This window comes from Delphinapterus leucas, chromosome 10 (assembly GCF_059928025.1).
Source record: "Delphinapterus leucas isolate spDelLeu-1000000601 "Yukka" chromosome 10, BTC_Dleu_Yukka2, whole genome shotgun sequence".
In the NCBI taxonomy this organism is placed as follows: domain Eukaryota; kingdom Metazoa; phylum Chordata; class Mammalia; order Artiodactyla; family Monodontidae; genus Delphinapterus; species Delphinapterus leucas.
This window is the reverse complement of record NC_143138.1, coordinates 90,454,295-90,469,232: the sequence shown is the minus strand read 5'-3', so window position 1 is coordinate 90,469,232 and position 14,938 is coordinate 90,454,295. Positions and strand designations below refer to the sequence as shown.

General features: G+C 33.2%; 1 protein-coding gene across 4 annotated transcripts in view; it reads right to left on the bottom strand.

The window, feature by feature from the left end:
* The window catches only part of CNTN6 (contactin 6), a 143,355-nt gene that overhangs the window by 34,142 nt on the left and 94,275 nt on the right, over positions 1-14,938 (bottom strand). For all 4 annotated transcript variants that reach the window (XM_089919571.1, XM_089919572.1, XM_089919574.1 and 1 more), the window contains one exon: positions 8,320-8,447. In XM_089919571.1, coding sequence (XP_089775697.1) covers positions 8,320-8,447 — 128 coding nt within the window. The remainder of the gene's footprint in view (positions 1-8,319; positions 8,448-14,938) is intronic.

Sequence of the window (14,938 nt, the reverse complement as noted above, 5' to 3'; positions counted from 1 at the left end):
GATCCATGTGTTGTAACATTCTGAGGGTGCTGTCTGCTGGGCTTTTGCTCTCCAGGCAGGAAACCTGGGTGGGAGGTGAGGGACATTTTCCTAGGGATCTGATGAGCCTACAAGAAAAGATCCAAATATAGTGACCTTAGAGTTTTCCAAGGAAATATCTTGGCCAGATCATCTAAATGTGAAGTCCAGTCATTCAAAAATCCCCACACTAGATCAGAGCTTTCTGTAAGACTTTTAGTGACCCACTCTTAAATATGAGCAGACAACAGATGCACAAAGTATCTTTGTAGACCTCTTAATAAAGGATAGGGATTAAAACAAAGAAAGAGAAGAAAGTAGTTTGGGACAACAGAGACCATGCATAAAAAATAAACTAGAAAATAGAAAAACTACAAGCAATATTTTCAGAGGAAGGGGGAGAAAAAGAGCAAGGCCAGAAAATAAAAGGACACTTAGAAATTCTTTCAAAATAGCAAAAACAAAAATACAATAGAAAGTCTGGAAGATAAAGTTGAGAAAATCTCCTAGAAGATAGAGCAACAAAGCTATAAAATGGATATGAGGAGAGAGAAACAAACAAAAGTATATATATATATATATATATATATGTGTGTGTGTGTGTGTGTATGTATATATATATATATATATATATATAAAAATCATGAGCATGTATATAAATTATATATATCTAAATATATATATAATTATATAAAATACAATATTATATACATAGATAGGTAAATAGTTACATACATACATACATACACACACGCATAAACTCGAATACCAGTTTAGTAAATCTATTAAATAATAGGGATTTCAGAAAAAGAAATGGAGTAAATTATTAAATTATTTGGGAAGATATTCCAGGACCAAGAACTACGAGTTTCCAGGATGACAAAGTACACCAAATGCCCTGTAAAAAGGTTGAAAATAAATTTACACCATGGCACATCATCATGTAATTGTGGGACACTGGGAAAAACAGACTTCTAGAGAGAGAGAGAGAGAAAAGATGTCACAAACAACAGGTCAGAAATCAAAATGGCTTCAGCTTTTAGAGCAGAGTAACATCTCCAAATTTATGAAGAATCCTGATTTCCAGTCCAGAATTCTGTTTCCAACTAAACCATCAATCAAATGTAATCATAGTGTAAAGACATTTTCAAACAAGAAAGATCTCAAAAACATTGCATTTTTCTTAAATTGGTCCTCAGAAATCCATAGGAAGATGCAGTTTACCCAAATGAGGAAGTATGTCAAGAGAAAGGTATGGTGCTTAGGAAACCAGGCTTCCCGACACAAAGGTAGATTGATATTAAAGGAAGAAAGTTGAGATAGAACTGAGGGATGAATTGTTGCCAAGTCCGTAGAAAACTAAGCAAACAAACAAGAAAATCAGTGTGATAAGAGTCTTTAATTCCCCACCTCTGGCAAACAAGAAAGGGAGGAGTTTTTAATCTTTATTAATACATTTTTCCTCTTTGTACATACACTTGCAGTAGGCTAGGTTGTTTTATATCCACTAAAATCTACATGCAGTACTTGGTATTTATATTATATTCCGCCATAGGCAGAGCATGATTTAATTCCAATTTACAAAGTAACCATGGTCAGTATATTACAGTTTCTCTGCAGTTACCATAACCCATTTATCTTCCACTTCAATATTTAAATGATTTAGAACAAATATTAAAAGACTACCCTGAGCCCCAGAGTAAAAGAAACAAATGAAGAATTGCCTGGAGAAAGTAATTGTCTAAAATTTGAGTTGTCTAAATGAGAAAACAAGTCTAAGTATCAGGCAAGGTAACACTGAAAAATTCCCTAGCAAGTAATAATGTAAAATGTAAACACAGATCTTCTATATTAACAAATAATCAAAACAGAGCCTGACATCTATTTAAAAAGAGCATGCACTGTAGATTCTGCTTAATGAGTTAAATATGCCAACTACTCACTTTCAAAGCAGTAATACATAATAGGAAATGACTATTTATGGGATCATATTTATATTTCCTATAAATAGATAGCATTCGCTCAGTCCTCCAACAGTAACTTTATGCTGGGTTGTAGTAAAACATCAGGTTGAAGTGTTCTGTAGTTTTAAAAGGGATGGAATGAGGAAATTTTACTTTGCTTGCCTACAGGACCTAATAGAAAATGTTTTCTTCTGAACATTTATGTTGGGATAAGGGTAGATGAAATAAGAGAATCAAATCCATAAGAGGAGAATCAGAGTCAATCAGTTCATTTGATTATTTTTCCCCTCTACACCCCCTTGCCCCCCTCCTACCCCATTCCTTTTTTTGGCTTGAAAGAATTTGCTAGTAACTGTTTCCTTGAGTGTTCAGGATCCACAGACCTAAAACAGAGCTTGCATCTGAGGGTTTTTTTTTCTTAATGTTGTAATGACACACATTTTTCCTAAAAAAATGTCACTAGAACTTGAGTGACCACTGTGCTGGTTTAGAAATAGAATGCCTAAGTAACAGAGGAGTCTAATCACTTCTTTTAGCTTCAGACTGGAATCAAGAAAAAAATTACAGAACTTCCAATTCCTAACCCAATACTCAGGGCACAAGTGTGTATAAGTTTGGGAAGGAAACTGGAGACAAAGATATTTATAATTCAAGATTTTTTTTTTTTTTTACTACACAGATTAAACCTACTGTTGGTCAAATTTTGTTTAGTTTTGTTCATTTTTAATAAAAACAGAAGGTTGACAGCAAGTGATTTAAGCTGAGTGAGAGAAGCCAGATGCCAAAGAGTATATTCTGTATGATTGCATTTGTATGAAATCTACGGCAGAAAAAAATTGTAACAGTCCTTGCTTCTAGGACTGGGGTGGGGGTAGGGATTGATTAAGAAGGGGCATGAGGGAAATTCTATAGGATGATGGTAATGTATCTTGGTAGAGTTAGGGGTTACGCAGGTGTATGCCTTTGCCAAAATTCAGCAAATTTACACTTAAGACATGTATTTCATTACATATGTAAAGTTTACCTCAAATGAGAAAGATGTAAACAAATATTGAACTCTATTTAACAAAGGAAAACTGAAGTATTTTGGGGGAAGTACTAATATCTGCAAGTTACTATAGTTTTATTTTCTTTGAACTTTAAACAATGTCATGTAAAAGTGTCTCATGTAAGTATTATTACATAAATTTACTAGAAGGGAAAAAAGAGTTCTGCCACTTAATAACAAGGGAACTTGGCAAGTACTTTCAGACGTCTATGCCTTAATCTCTAATGATCATCTGCTTCAAAGTGTTGTTCGGAGGGTTCAGTGAGATGATATACATAAAGCAGCTATAACAGTGCCTGGAGCAGAGTATGTATATTTAATAGAGTGTAATTAATGATAATAATAAAGAATACAACATCAAACGGCAAAAACAAACTCTTTAGGATTTCATGCTAGTTAGTAATTGAACTAGTTAATCTAATTTCAAAGTTTCTGCTTTTCATCTCTTTAAGAAGTGGTATGTACTCATCTGTCTGGCCTCTTTATTTGGTATAAAGCACAAGCTATACACCCCCTATTTTTGTTAAGAATAAATAAAACAAAACAAAATTTTAACCAATAATAGGTTCAGTGATAATTTTCTTGCATAATAAAAAAGTGCAGACTTATAATTCATTAATTATAATTAATATATAACATGCTTTACATTATATATTGTATAATATATATTTAAAAGAAAAAAGGCTGCTTATTAACATGCCTGGAAATTTCATCTGAGTGATATGTGCTACATTTTTAAAAGACTATGAATTAAATTGTTATGAAGATAAAATAATATTGATATTATTGTGTTTGCTTACATGAAAGTTTTTTGTTTGTTTTCTCCTTTATACTTGAAGAGATTATGGAATTCAGGTCTCAAGAACTCAGCGTTATTTTCAATACTGGAGGGGGGAAGAAAATTTCATTTCTAGACAGTATAAAAATTTACTATATATTTTTTCAACTTAAGAATACTTCCATTAATAATTTTTAAATCAATGCCTTCTTTCTATTAAATGTTTTAATTCATTCTTGTAGAAAATTGGAATGTAGAAGTAAATATTTGGGGAAAGGTATTAGCAGTACTGGGAGACTTCAACCACTACAAAAAAATGGATGTATTCCATTGTGTCTTGTCATTTCTGTGAAATTGTATTTTTGGTTTACTCAGTGAAGCTGGGCTTCTGGATACAGCTGGGCTCAACACCTCAAATCTTTTAAACTGCAGTGTAAAGCCACAAAGCCTCCAATTATCTACCTATCTCGATATTTTTCTTAGTAAATGTAGAACCATATTAGTGAACACCCTCATTCTGCTGGAGAAAATGGATAGGCCACTCTCCATGCTGATAAAATAAAGACTTCTATCACAAAGAATAAACAACTAAATGAGCAGCAATAAACTTAATTTGCACATTAGATATGCTTTTCCAAGTTCCGACATTTCAGTTGAAAATAATGCTGAAGCAATGAGGCCTATAATTGGACATCCAAAACTTCTCCAGTGGGGAAACGAAAACAAATGTTGCCTGCAAACAAGATCATTTTTATAGCCTGCTGTTACTCTGCTTTTTAATAATTTTCCAAATGCCAGATCAAATAATTTCCCCTTTTATGTGATTTTCATACACCTCTTAGTGTATGTACACATTGTAATTTTACTAAGTCCCCACAAATGAAAACATTTAAACTCTCTTTCCTTTCCATTCTCTGTCTGTGCCTATGGAACATGTCCTCAAATTACACTGGGCATCTGCTGGGGCTCTGGTAAGGCTGGTGCTAATTGCACTCCCGGTGTTGAATAACAAATTGCTTTATCCTGTCGCATGGTGGAACAGAAATTTCCAACATACAGTGCAGATAACTTCAGAATTCTCTTGACACAGATAAGCCATATCAGCTAAAAACTAAGCTGGAAAATATCTTGGTCCTGTAACTATTATCTTTTTACATGTTATCTAACAACAACATTTTTTGCATGACTGAGGCAGATAAGTAAATTCAAAGAAAGATGATTGTTTTGTCAGCTTTACTGAAATTTCTCATTTGCTCCTTACCACCCTATTACCAGAAAGGTCACTGTAAGATTTTGATTTGAGAAATAAAATTATATTTGACTGTATAATGACAATCAGATGAACATTATAGACAAGAAAATGCAAACATACACACACACACAGGTGCACACACACATATACATACATACACAGAGAAGTATTAAATCGTCTTAACAAACAGCCAAATGGCTACACTCTTAATAGTCAAGAAAATATTTGAATCAATGCATAGTATTATGATTCCTTCTCACATTAAAGCTTCAGATTTGTAGGTTGTAAAATAATAATTTTGGCAGTGATATCTTCAACATTCCCACATGAAAGGGAATTAGAGATAGCAGTCTAGTTAAGAAGCTATACTAATGATAGACTTATCTTAGAACTGTATTTGTGTAAAAATCCCACAGTTTAATAAAGATTATACATTACAGATCAGTAATAAAGCAAAGTTTCTAAAGATGCTTTTATCCATACTGTACACATTTTGTGTTTATATAGTTTTTTTTAAATATATGTGTTATTATGTATATGTGTTTATTTATATTGCATATGATGGTTACTGTCAATGGCAAAGAAGCAAGAAATCCCCAAATCCCTTTAAAATGGCACGTGGATATTTCATGAAGGTTAAAAATAACAAACACAATTTCCTTCCCATTATTAGATATAAATGAGTGAAAATAACTTGATATTCATGCATATTGACATAAGCCCTTTTTGCATATGTAAATCATCCTCTGCTATTATGCTGAAAATACCAGAACAGTGAGTTCTCTGCATGAAGTCTTTCAGATTTTCATGTATTTTCATATTTGTCCCCCCTTTCAGAGTGTGGGGTTCTCTATGTATTAGAATTATGTAACTACAAACCGTAAAATTGGGAAAGTGAAAGCATTTACAAGTTTGTTATTTGCCTTTGATGTTCTTTATTGTGAAGTATTCTAACAAGCGTAAACCCTGAAAAATTGAAAACTTTCAGATTTTAGAGCAAGGAAGTCAGGATGGAAATTATCTCTGAGAACTAAGGGTAATGAGGTGAGATCCTTTCACTCAATCAATAAATATTTATTGAACACATACAGTTCCCAGGACTGTACTAGAATTTGTGATGTCCCTGCCTTCTTTATGCTTCTTTTCTAGAGGAAGGGAAATATAGGGGAAAAAATACATGTAAATAAGTGAATTATATCCTTTGTAAGAAGACGAAATGTGCCACAGAAAAAGAAAGAGTAGGAAAGATAAAGTTGACCAGGAATGTAGATTGAGATAATTTTGTTTCAATAGCTCCAGCAAAAAAACACTAGAAATAAGCAAAAATATATCAGTATTTTAACTGAGCAATCTTAGTTATTTTCTTACTCATAGACAGAGTGGAGTGCCTGAGGATTATGGTGTGTTTTATGGAATATCCCAAAATACATATCAACTTAATTCTATCTTAAGAATTAGGGACCTATTTAGTAAGAAACATGGCTATGTTTCACCTCTACAATATCCAAATTCCATAATTAGAACTAAGTTAGTAGCTGCTCCTGAGTTTCTCACATTTATGTGAGTCTTCTCCTTTTACTTTTCTTCCATTAATTAGTAATTGACATCATTAAGACAGCATTTAGCTAAAGGCTAAAGAAACATTTGAGGAAAAGAAACTATCCATTTAGCTCAATCTAGTAACTTTTTCTCTTAGTCTCTGGGGTGAAAGCATCCCCATCATTGTATTTTTGCAGGAAAATTATTGGTCCTACTCACCCATCACCAGTATTCTACCAAAACTTTCTTTGAGAAACTACGTTTCCACTACTGATGTCTTCATCCTTAAAATTTCATATTTTAACTCCTCCTGGATTTCTCCATACCTGTAAGAATTAACTGCAATGCCTTTTTATCCTCTACCATATTTTAATCTTCTGCTGTAATAAAAATGAGTGCATACCACCTGTAGTTTCTTAATTTGAAATAAGGTAATCTCCTCTGTTTTTCTTCCTTAATGGACATGTTCTTCAGACATAAAGCATTCACACTCTTCAGTACATGAGTATTGCCAAAACTTTGCTGGAGAAATCCCCTATTATTAAATATAGCTACAGTACATTCCTTGAAACATTAAGTCCATACCTGTCTTAAAAACCTGATGACAATACAATCTTAAAGAAGTGAAGTTTTTCAAATTATGCTACACTGGTTGAATTTTGATACAAGTTCTATCATTTACATTTCCCCTGAGTGTTTCAGACAATTGTTGGCATAATATAATAGGCTTGAGATAAAGCTGGAAGAAATATCTTCCAGGGATAAAGATGAGTGTTTATTTTCCTTGAGACATTTTAAAGGATAGTTGAAGTATAGCAGCTAACTACTTTTTATTGTATTTATTCATTTTTAATAGAAATGATGATAAAGTATCAATTGCTGAATTTAATCATTTGGGCTTAAGTAGCTGCTCAAACTTGTCTTTCAAGACAGTCATTTTTGTCATCCAGCAGGCAATAAAATGATAAAAGTGACCTGGCTCCCCCTAAACAGACTAGTTTTATGAGCTGAGGTTCAATAAAGTAGCAAAGATGGGGAGTAGATGCATCTAATGCTAATTATGTCCCTTGGTGATATATGTAGTTACATTCGGATTGATACTAGTTTAAAAGTCTCAAGACTAGGGTATGCACTTTTACCATCTGAAGTTGTGTGAGTGTATGTGTTTACTGTGATGGGAATCTAATAATAACTCAAATGGACACTAATGTTTTAATTTTTTTTCTTTGCAAAGAACTGCTTATTAAGGTGAATGTAAGAGAGTCTGCATTTCACTAGTTATGTACTTAGAGTTATAGAAAGAAATGAACTGATTATGCACTTGGCAGCCTTACATCCAGGTAAAAATTTTACACAAAATGAGTTTCTGAAGGAAACTTCACAAAAAAAAATATTACCCACTGACGTCAACAAAATGTCCATGGCTTCCCCACACTGAGGCATCTGTGGAAATCCAAAATTTTTAGTTCAAGTTTTAGTTTTGTCTAATTACCCGCTGGACAGCTTTTCAACTGCCAAGGTATTCACATCTACCATGTTAATTCCACTGGCAAAGTGAGCATGCTATTAATGAATATGGGAACACAACTCTTAAATAAAATGTGAAATCAAACATTTCACATATACAATATGATAATACAGGGTTGACACTGTGATAGAGGTCATGATATGCATACATATCTCCAATGTTCATCAAGCACAAATGAAGACAGTAAAATACCTTTTACAGCTAGGCTGCCAGTGTTCTTGGCAAAACCAAACTGATTTGTAGCTATGCAAGTGTATGATCCGGCATCCGACCTGGTAACGTTATGTATCTTGAGGCTGCCATCCTTCAGGATAAACACTCTAAAAAGAAAACGTATAATTAACATAAGTAAGGCTCTTTAAAACTGGTAAGTCTTAACCACCTATTTTCATTTTAAAGCGTTACTGAAACCATGGGTGCATTTGTTAATATGAATGTATTCCTTTCCTATTATCCTGCTTTTAATTGTGAGCAATCTGCGAATCCACATATTAGAATAAATGACATTTGCTTTTATTCTGACACAGTACTGATAATTATTTTGCTGTAACTTGAATTATCATTGCTGATTTCAATGCACATTAAAAATCAAATGTGTGCTTGGTGCTACAATGCCCATTTGCCCATTTGCTTGATTAATAACAAACACAACTAGTTACTATGCATTTTGAAAAATCAACTCTGGTGAAAACCAAACTTGGCGTTAGAGAAACGCAAGCCAATTTTCACATTGTTTACTCTGCAGCTTTATAGACCAGTTTTTACTCAGGACCTTCAGCTACCAAACAACAGGGTTTTCAACCATGACAATATTTGCTTGTGCTAGTGAGTTGAAGGAACCATCCATGGGGTTCCATAGCCAGAGGGCTCAGGCCATCTTGTTATGTGGCCTGTCCCATTAAAAAGAGGAAGAGAGAAGTAAAAAGAATGAAGGCTTCAAGAATCAGACTGAATTTAAGAAGTTCCAATCTTTCAAAAAATGATTCGTATGAAATTTTCTCTGAAACTCAGAAATAGTCAAAAGCAAACATCAGAGCACTGTCGTAATCAAGGGAACCCCTAAGATTGGTTTCTTGACAAAATCATCATCAAATGTTTTAGTAAGAGACAAAAAATGAAAAACAAAACAAAACAAAACCATGTGCCTGATTTTACGTCTTATAAATTTAATTAACGACCTTTTAAAAACACAGCTCTAAAAACACTAGTGGGTAGTCAGAGTTGCAGAAAAATAAGCAGTGAAAACTCATTTGTAATGACAATGGTTTTAAAGGAATGAAAGGAAAGAGAGTTGGCATGCATGTCACATCCATTAACAATAACAAAACAGTATTTCTTTCATTGCAAACATATCATTGTTTCTAATATGTGTATTACAGGAAATGTAGCTAATATAATTAATTACCCAATTTGAAACACAGAGAACATCAGCCAAGTACAATTTATGTGAAACCAGCTTATGATGTTGGGTTTATTATCAGTGACAAGTTCCATATTCTGTTGTCAAGTGAGTGGAAGGGGCCACATCTGGGTTTAGAATGTTCCAGGGCACATAATCCGATTTCTTTTAAGTCATTTTCTTGGAGTATTCCCAAACAGTGAACATTTGACATCTTATATAATTTCTGAAATGTCTAGATTTCTTGATCCCTGTTTATACTAACAATCGAATCATACGGCTATTGACACAGTAACAAAGCTATTCCAGTATGCAGCAAACTTCTGGCCAAAAACAATTCTTCACCTGATTCAATTAGAAGAGGTCGATATGAGAAACATTTGGGTACATCACTTACCTCTAGAATTTAGGAATAACTAAGAATTTTAAGCAACAGAGAAACATTAAATTTTGGCAAAAAAACATTTTAAATGTTAAAGAAATATGTATCTGCTGATAGCTAAAGGCCATCAGACAAACTTCCCAGCTAGTAATGCCAATGTTTATATGTCATAATTTTTCACTTAGCTTTCCGAAAAGGACAATTCATGTAAACTGTGGTTTAATATTACCCTAAGTCCACCACCCTTTTCAGGCTCATTGTGTATGTTCAGTAATGTTTGTTAAATTGAACTGAAATCGTCATCATTGAAACTGATTATTTCTTTTGAAATCTTAGTCAATCAATTGACATTTCTCAAGCTTCAGATAATAAGAAGACACACTAAGACTAGGAAAAGTTAAAATCTGCTCAAGATTAAGCAGCTAATAAGCATCAAAGAATGAATTTAAAATTATAACTATCTCTAGTGCTCATGCTCTTTCCAGAGCCATCACTTTGTGTCACTTGTAGTAAATAATTCTGCATGTTGACTATGACGTTCAAGAAATATCTGCTGAGTCATCATTAGAGGCCCATAAGATGGTCTTAGGTGTTTGCTCCTCAAAATGTGGTCTCATCCCAGACCTACTGAATCAAACTTTGCATTTTAACATGATTTTCAGTAATTAGTATGCACAATAAAGTTTGAGAACATTGCTCAGTTCATTATAAATCAAACTTTAGTCTGTAGAGATTATGTCTAAGCAAGAATCCATTTTGTTTTCATAGATCAATATGCAAAAATGTGCAAAAGAATAAAATATCTTAGATTTAAATGTTTTATGAAAATAACCAAACTAGTAACCAAACCAATGTATCATTTATTAAAACTAGATGATTAAAAAAGTAATTCTCCCTAGTGCCCTAGGATATAGAAAGCCAGACATTTAACTATAATTAGAGATTTTATAACATAATAAATGGTATGAATATTTCAACTTACTATTTTTTCATTAATAAGAGATGTTAAAATATAATAAGAAAACTTAATCTTTAACAGTGTAGATGGTCTCAAACTATCTAATCATAACACTAAATTTATGCAGAATAATTAAACAAAAACTATTAAAGAAAAGTGAGAATTTCCAGTTCTCTCACATATCAAAACACAGCTTAGTAGAAATTATTAAAAAAAAAAAAAAAAAAGAAATAACACCCAATTAACATCAAACTGTATTAAGAAAACTGAGCAATTGACATTTTCAGATAGGGAAGGATGCACATGTAAAAATTTACTGGAACATTTTAATTGATAGTTTTGGTAACATTCATAGGGAAAGATAAAAACTGTCTTTTTCTATCCTCCTTTTGAAATATTCTAAAAGATATTTTAAAATAGTACCTGGAGGGTTCGAAAGGATGTATTAATAAAGTACATTAAAATGCTGTCTTTATTCATACAAGACTCTCTGGTATTTAAAAACAAATCACAGCCACAAGTATAGATATGCTCAGCTAACTGAAAAACTGAGAAAACACTCTGGTGATAAAAATGGAAATTTGCATAAATAATTAGCAAACAGAATATAAGTTACAGAGAAGAAAGCAAAAGACAGTGAAGTGATTGATTACATATAATACAGATATATATTTAAATTAGCACTTAATGCTGAGATTACACTGCTAATAGACAATAGATCATAAAAGCATATATGAAAATATCTGGTACCATGGAATATGGTAAGGCTTCTAAAAATTTAATAGCAGTTTTAAGTCTGATTGCAAACAGAACAATGCTAAACTTTTTTCCTTCTAAATTTATTCAGCAAATATTTATTAAATACCTATTGTGTTCCAGGGACTATGTTAGATATTACAATAGGTATGTAAGAAATAGAGAATGTTAGTATGGAGGATATTCTTTTTCACGACTAAATTCATTGGTCAAAACACAAGCAGGTTGTGAACTATTATTGTAAGCTGACTCTGCACAAGTCCTCTACTAAGTGTATAATAAATGTCAGTTCATTGACTTATTAAGTAAACCTCTGGGCTTACTATTTTTATCATTCCCATTTTACAAGTTAGGAAAGTGAGGCATGGAAAGAAGCGGGTACCTTAAGGTACACACTCGGTAGTGTAGCACCAAGATTCCAACCATGCCTTTCTCTTTACACCAGGAAGCACTTATTTTAAGAAGGGCTCTTTCACTTCAAGTTTACAAAGTATAATTTACTAATAATATAGTTACTTAGAGCACAAATTTGAGCACATATAACATATATATAAAATTGTATTTGCATAGAATGATCTTTAATATGGAGGTTTATAATCTGGCCTTCAGGGAATCCAGTAGCTCCCCAAAATGTTATGGAACATTTGTGTGTGTGCATATATGCACATTTCCTCAGAGTTCTAAACGTTTGTGAAATCTTAAAGGCAAGTTTGATCTACCCTACTATAGGAGGGTTTTAACCATAAACATGAGGTAATAATGATGGCAATATTAATACTAAGGATTATTTTTCTTCTTCTGTTACACTGTCCTATGCAATAATGTAGTACAGTTATTAGCAAAAGTGGAGTTTGGGGTCAACTGCTTGTGACTGAATCTGAGCCTTAATATTTGATATTTGTATTATTGGGTTCAAGTTACTAAACTGTGCAAGAGTCTTCAGCTTTCTCATCTGTAACATGGGGATATTAATATTACCTGTGTCACTGAGTCATGAGGAGTAAATGATATAAACTGTTTAAAATGCTCAGCCCTGTCTGTGCCCTACTCCTGGTTAGCCATCAATAAGTAGGTTTTTAATGAAACATTTTCTCATTCTGCCAAAGAATGTAAGCACTTATGTAACTCCATGAGCAGTAACAACAGGGAAAGAAGGAAGTGTTTTGTCACAATTCAGTTTGAACAAAGGGACCTGAGAGGTATATGCCAAGCTTTCTGAAAGGAGCCGAATGCCAGAAGATTTTTCCCAGCGTTACGTTTCACTGCCTAAGACCCTTCGTTGAATTCATGCCACTTCGTGTCTGTACTTGTGGAGTCAATCTTTCCGATCCGCATTGCTCTCATTTTTATTTTAGAAATGGAAGTAGGGTTGTCATAAGAATTGAATTAATTAAATGCTAGCTATTAATCTTGTTCTTATTCTTTGCTGATACTGGTTTTTGGTCTTTGCTCTTCTCCATGACTTGGACCAGCATTTTCAATTCTCGCTTTGAATCTTACTCCTGCCTGATGTCTTAAAAAACACTTTCATCTGACTGGACTCAGCAGTATGTTTTGTGGCTTTAACTACAATATGGTTATCAGTCCTTGGTGTCACCAAGTTCTAATACTTGACTTACGGTGTATGTATGTTTGCACTTTAACTCTTCCTCTATAATCATTTCACAGTTCAGTGATAACACTGTTCCTCTCTGGTGTCTATTCTCAAATATCCACTTAATTAAAATATTTCACCTGTTCACACAATCAAATAGAAAAATTTCCCCCAAATTACCAAAGCTTATTATTCTATTCAGATGATTAAATCACAAATTAAGGCATTGCATTTAAAATGTTACATAATAATTAGAATTTAAAGACGTTTACATGTATAGATATATTATGACCATTCAACGATGGAAAAATTAGTAGTTATCATTTGTAATGTATCACGCTATTCTTCTAATTGCATTTGGGCATTAAAACGGTGGAAATTCAGAACTACAAGCTGTGTCTGACAGTCAAGTGACATTGGGAGATTTTATAGTCACATTAGAAAACAGAAAATGTAGAAAACTGAGCCACCAACATATGTAAACATTTCAAGGTTAACTGATAAGTTGAACGCAGACTATGTAGTATGATTGAACATCCAACATTTCAGTCTTCCCACTGTCAGGGAACGTTAGTAGCATAAAGCAGAAACAAAAGTAATGGATGCCTTAACTAGTTGCCTTCTACTTTCTTACCCTTTGCCTTCTACTTGATGAGCTATTGTGAATAAAACATCAGGAAGATAGACTACGACATCAAGTGAACTCATAGGAGTCTTTTACCTGGAACATGTGTGTCAAATTTTGTGTCATTCTAAGGACTAATGTCGAATATTTTTACCCTTGCTTTCCTAAGTTGTACATGATACCAATTCATTACAAGCTTCATAAATACAATAGATATTAGCATTCACATCTAGTTTATCACTACAACTAATCTAACGTATGTCCAAATTTTGATTTACCTACATAGAGAAAAAACAGATCTATATTATGTGGAACCCATATGAATAGCAAATGAGGAAGACTCTGATTTTTTTTTGTTTAGTTATTGACCGTAGCCTAACACAAAATTTGAGGACATAGAAGATTAGGAATAGCTAAATTTCTTAAACTCAGAGAAATTAGGACATTGGACAACTACAATTTCATATTGCTGAAACTAGAGCAATACTTCTATTTTTATAGTTAGATTATTAACTGGAGTATTGCTTCCACTTCTGTCTAAAGATAATACCGTAGACCATGAAATTTTAATTGACAGTTTAATTTTACTGATATCTAGAAAATGTAAAATAGATTGGATTAAAATGAGTTAGATAAGAAGTAGGAAACTATGTATAAATTTTGGCTCTGCACAATTTAGGTTTTAGGTAAAATGTCCCACTGGAATCCATTTTATTTTTTATTTTATTATTTTATTTTTTATTTTTTTTAACATATTTATTGGAGTATAATTGCCTTACAATGGTGTGTTAGATTCTGCTTTATAACAAAGTGAATCAGTTATACATATAAATATGTTCCCATATCTCTTCCCTCTTGCGTCTCCCTCCCTCCCACCCTCCCTATCCCACCCCTACAGGTGGTCACAAAGCACCGAGCTGATCTTCCTGTGCTATGCGGCTGCTTCCCACTAGCTATCTACCTCACGTTTGGTAGTGTATGTATGTCCATGCCTCTTTCTCGCTTTGTCACAGCTCACCCTTCCCCCTCCCCATATCCTCAAGCCCGTTCTCTAGTAGGTCTGTGTCTTTATTCCTGTCTTACCCCTAGGTTCTTCA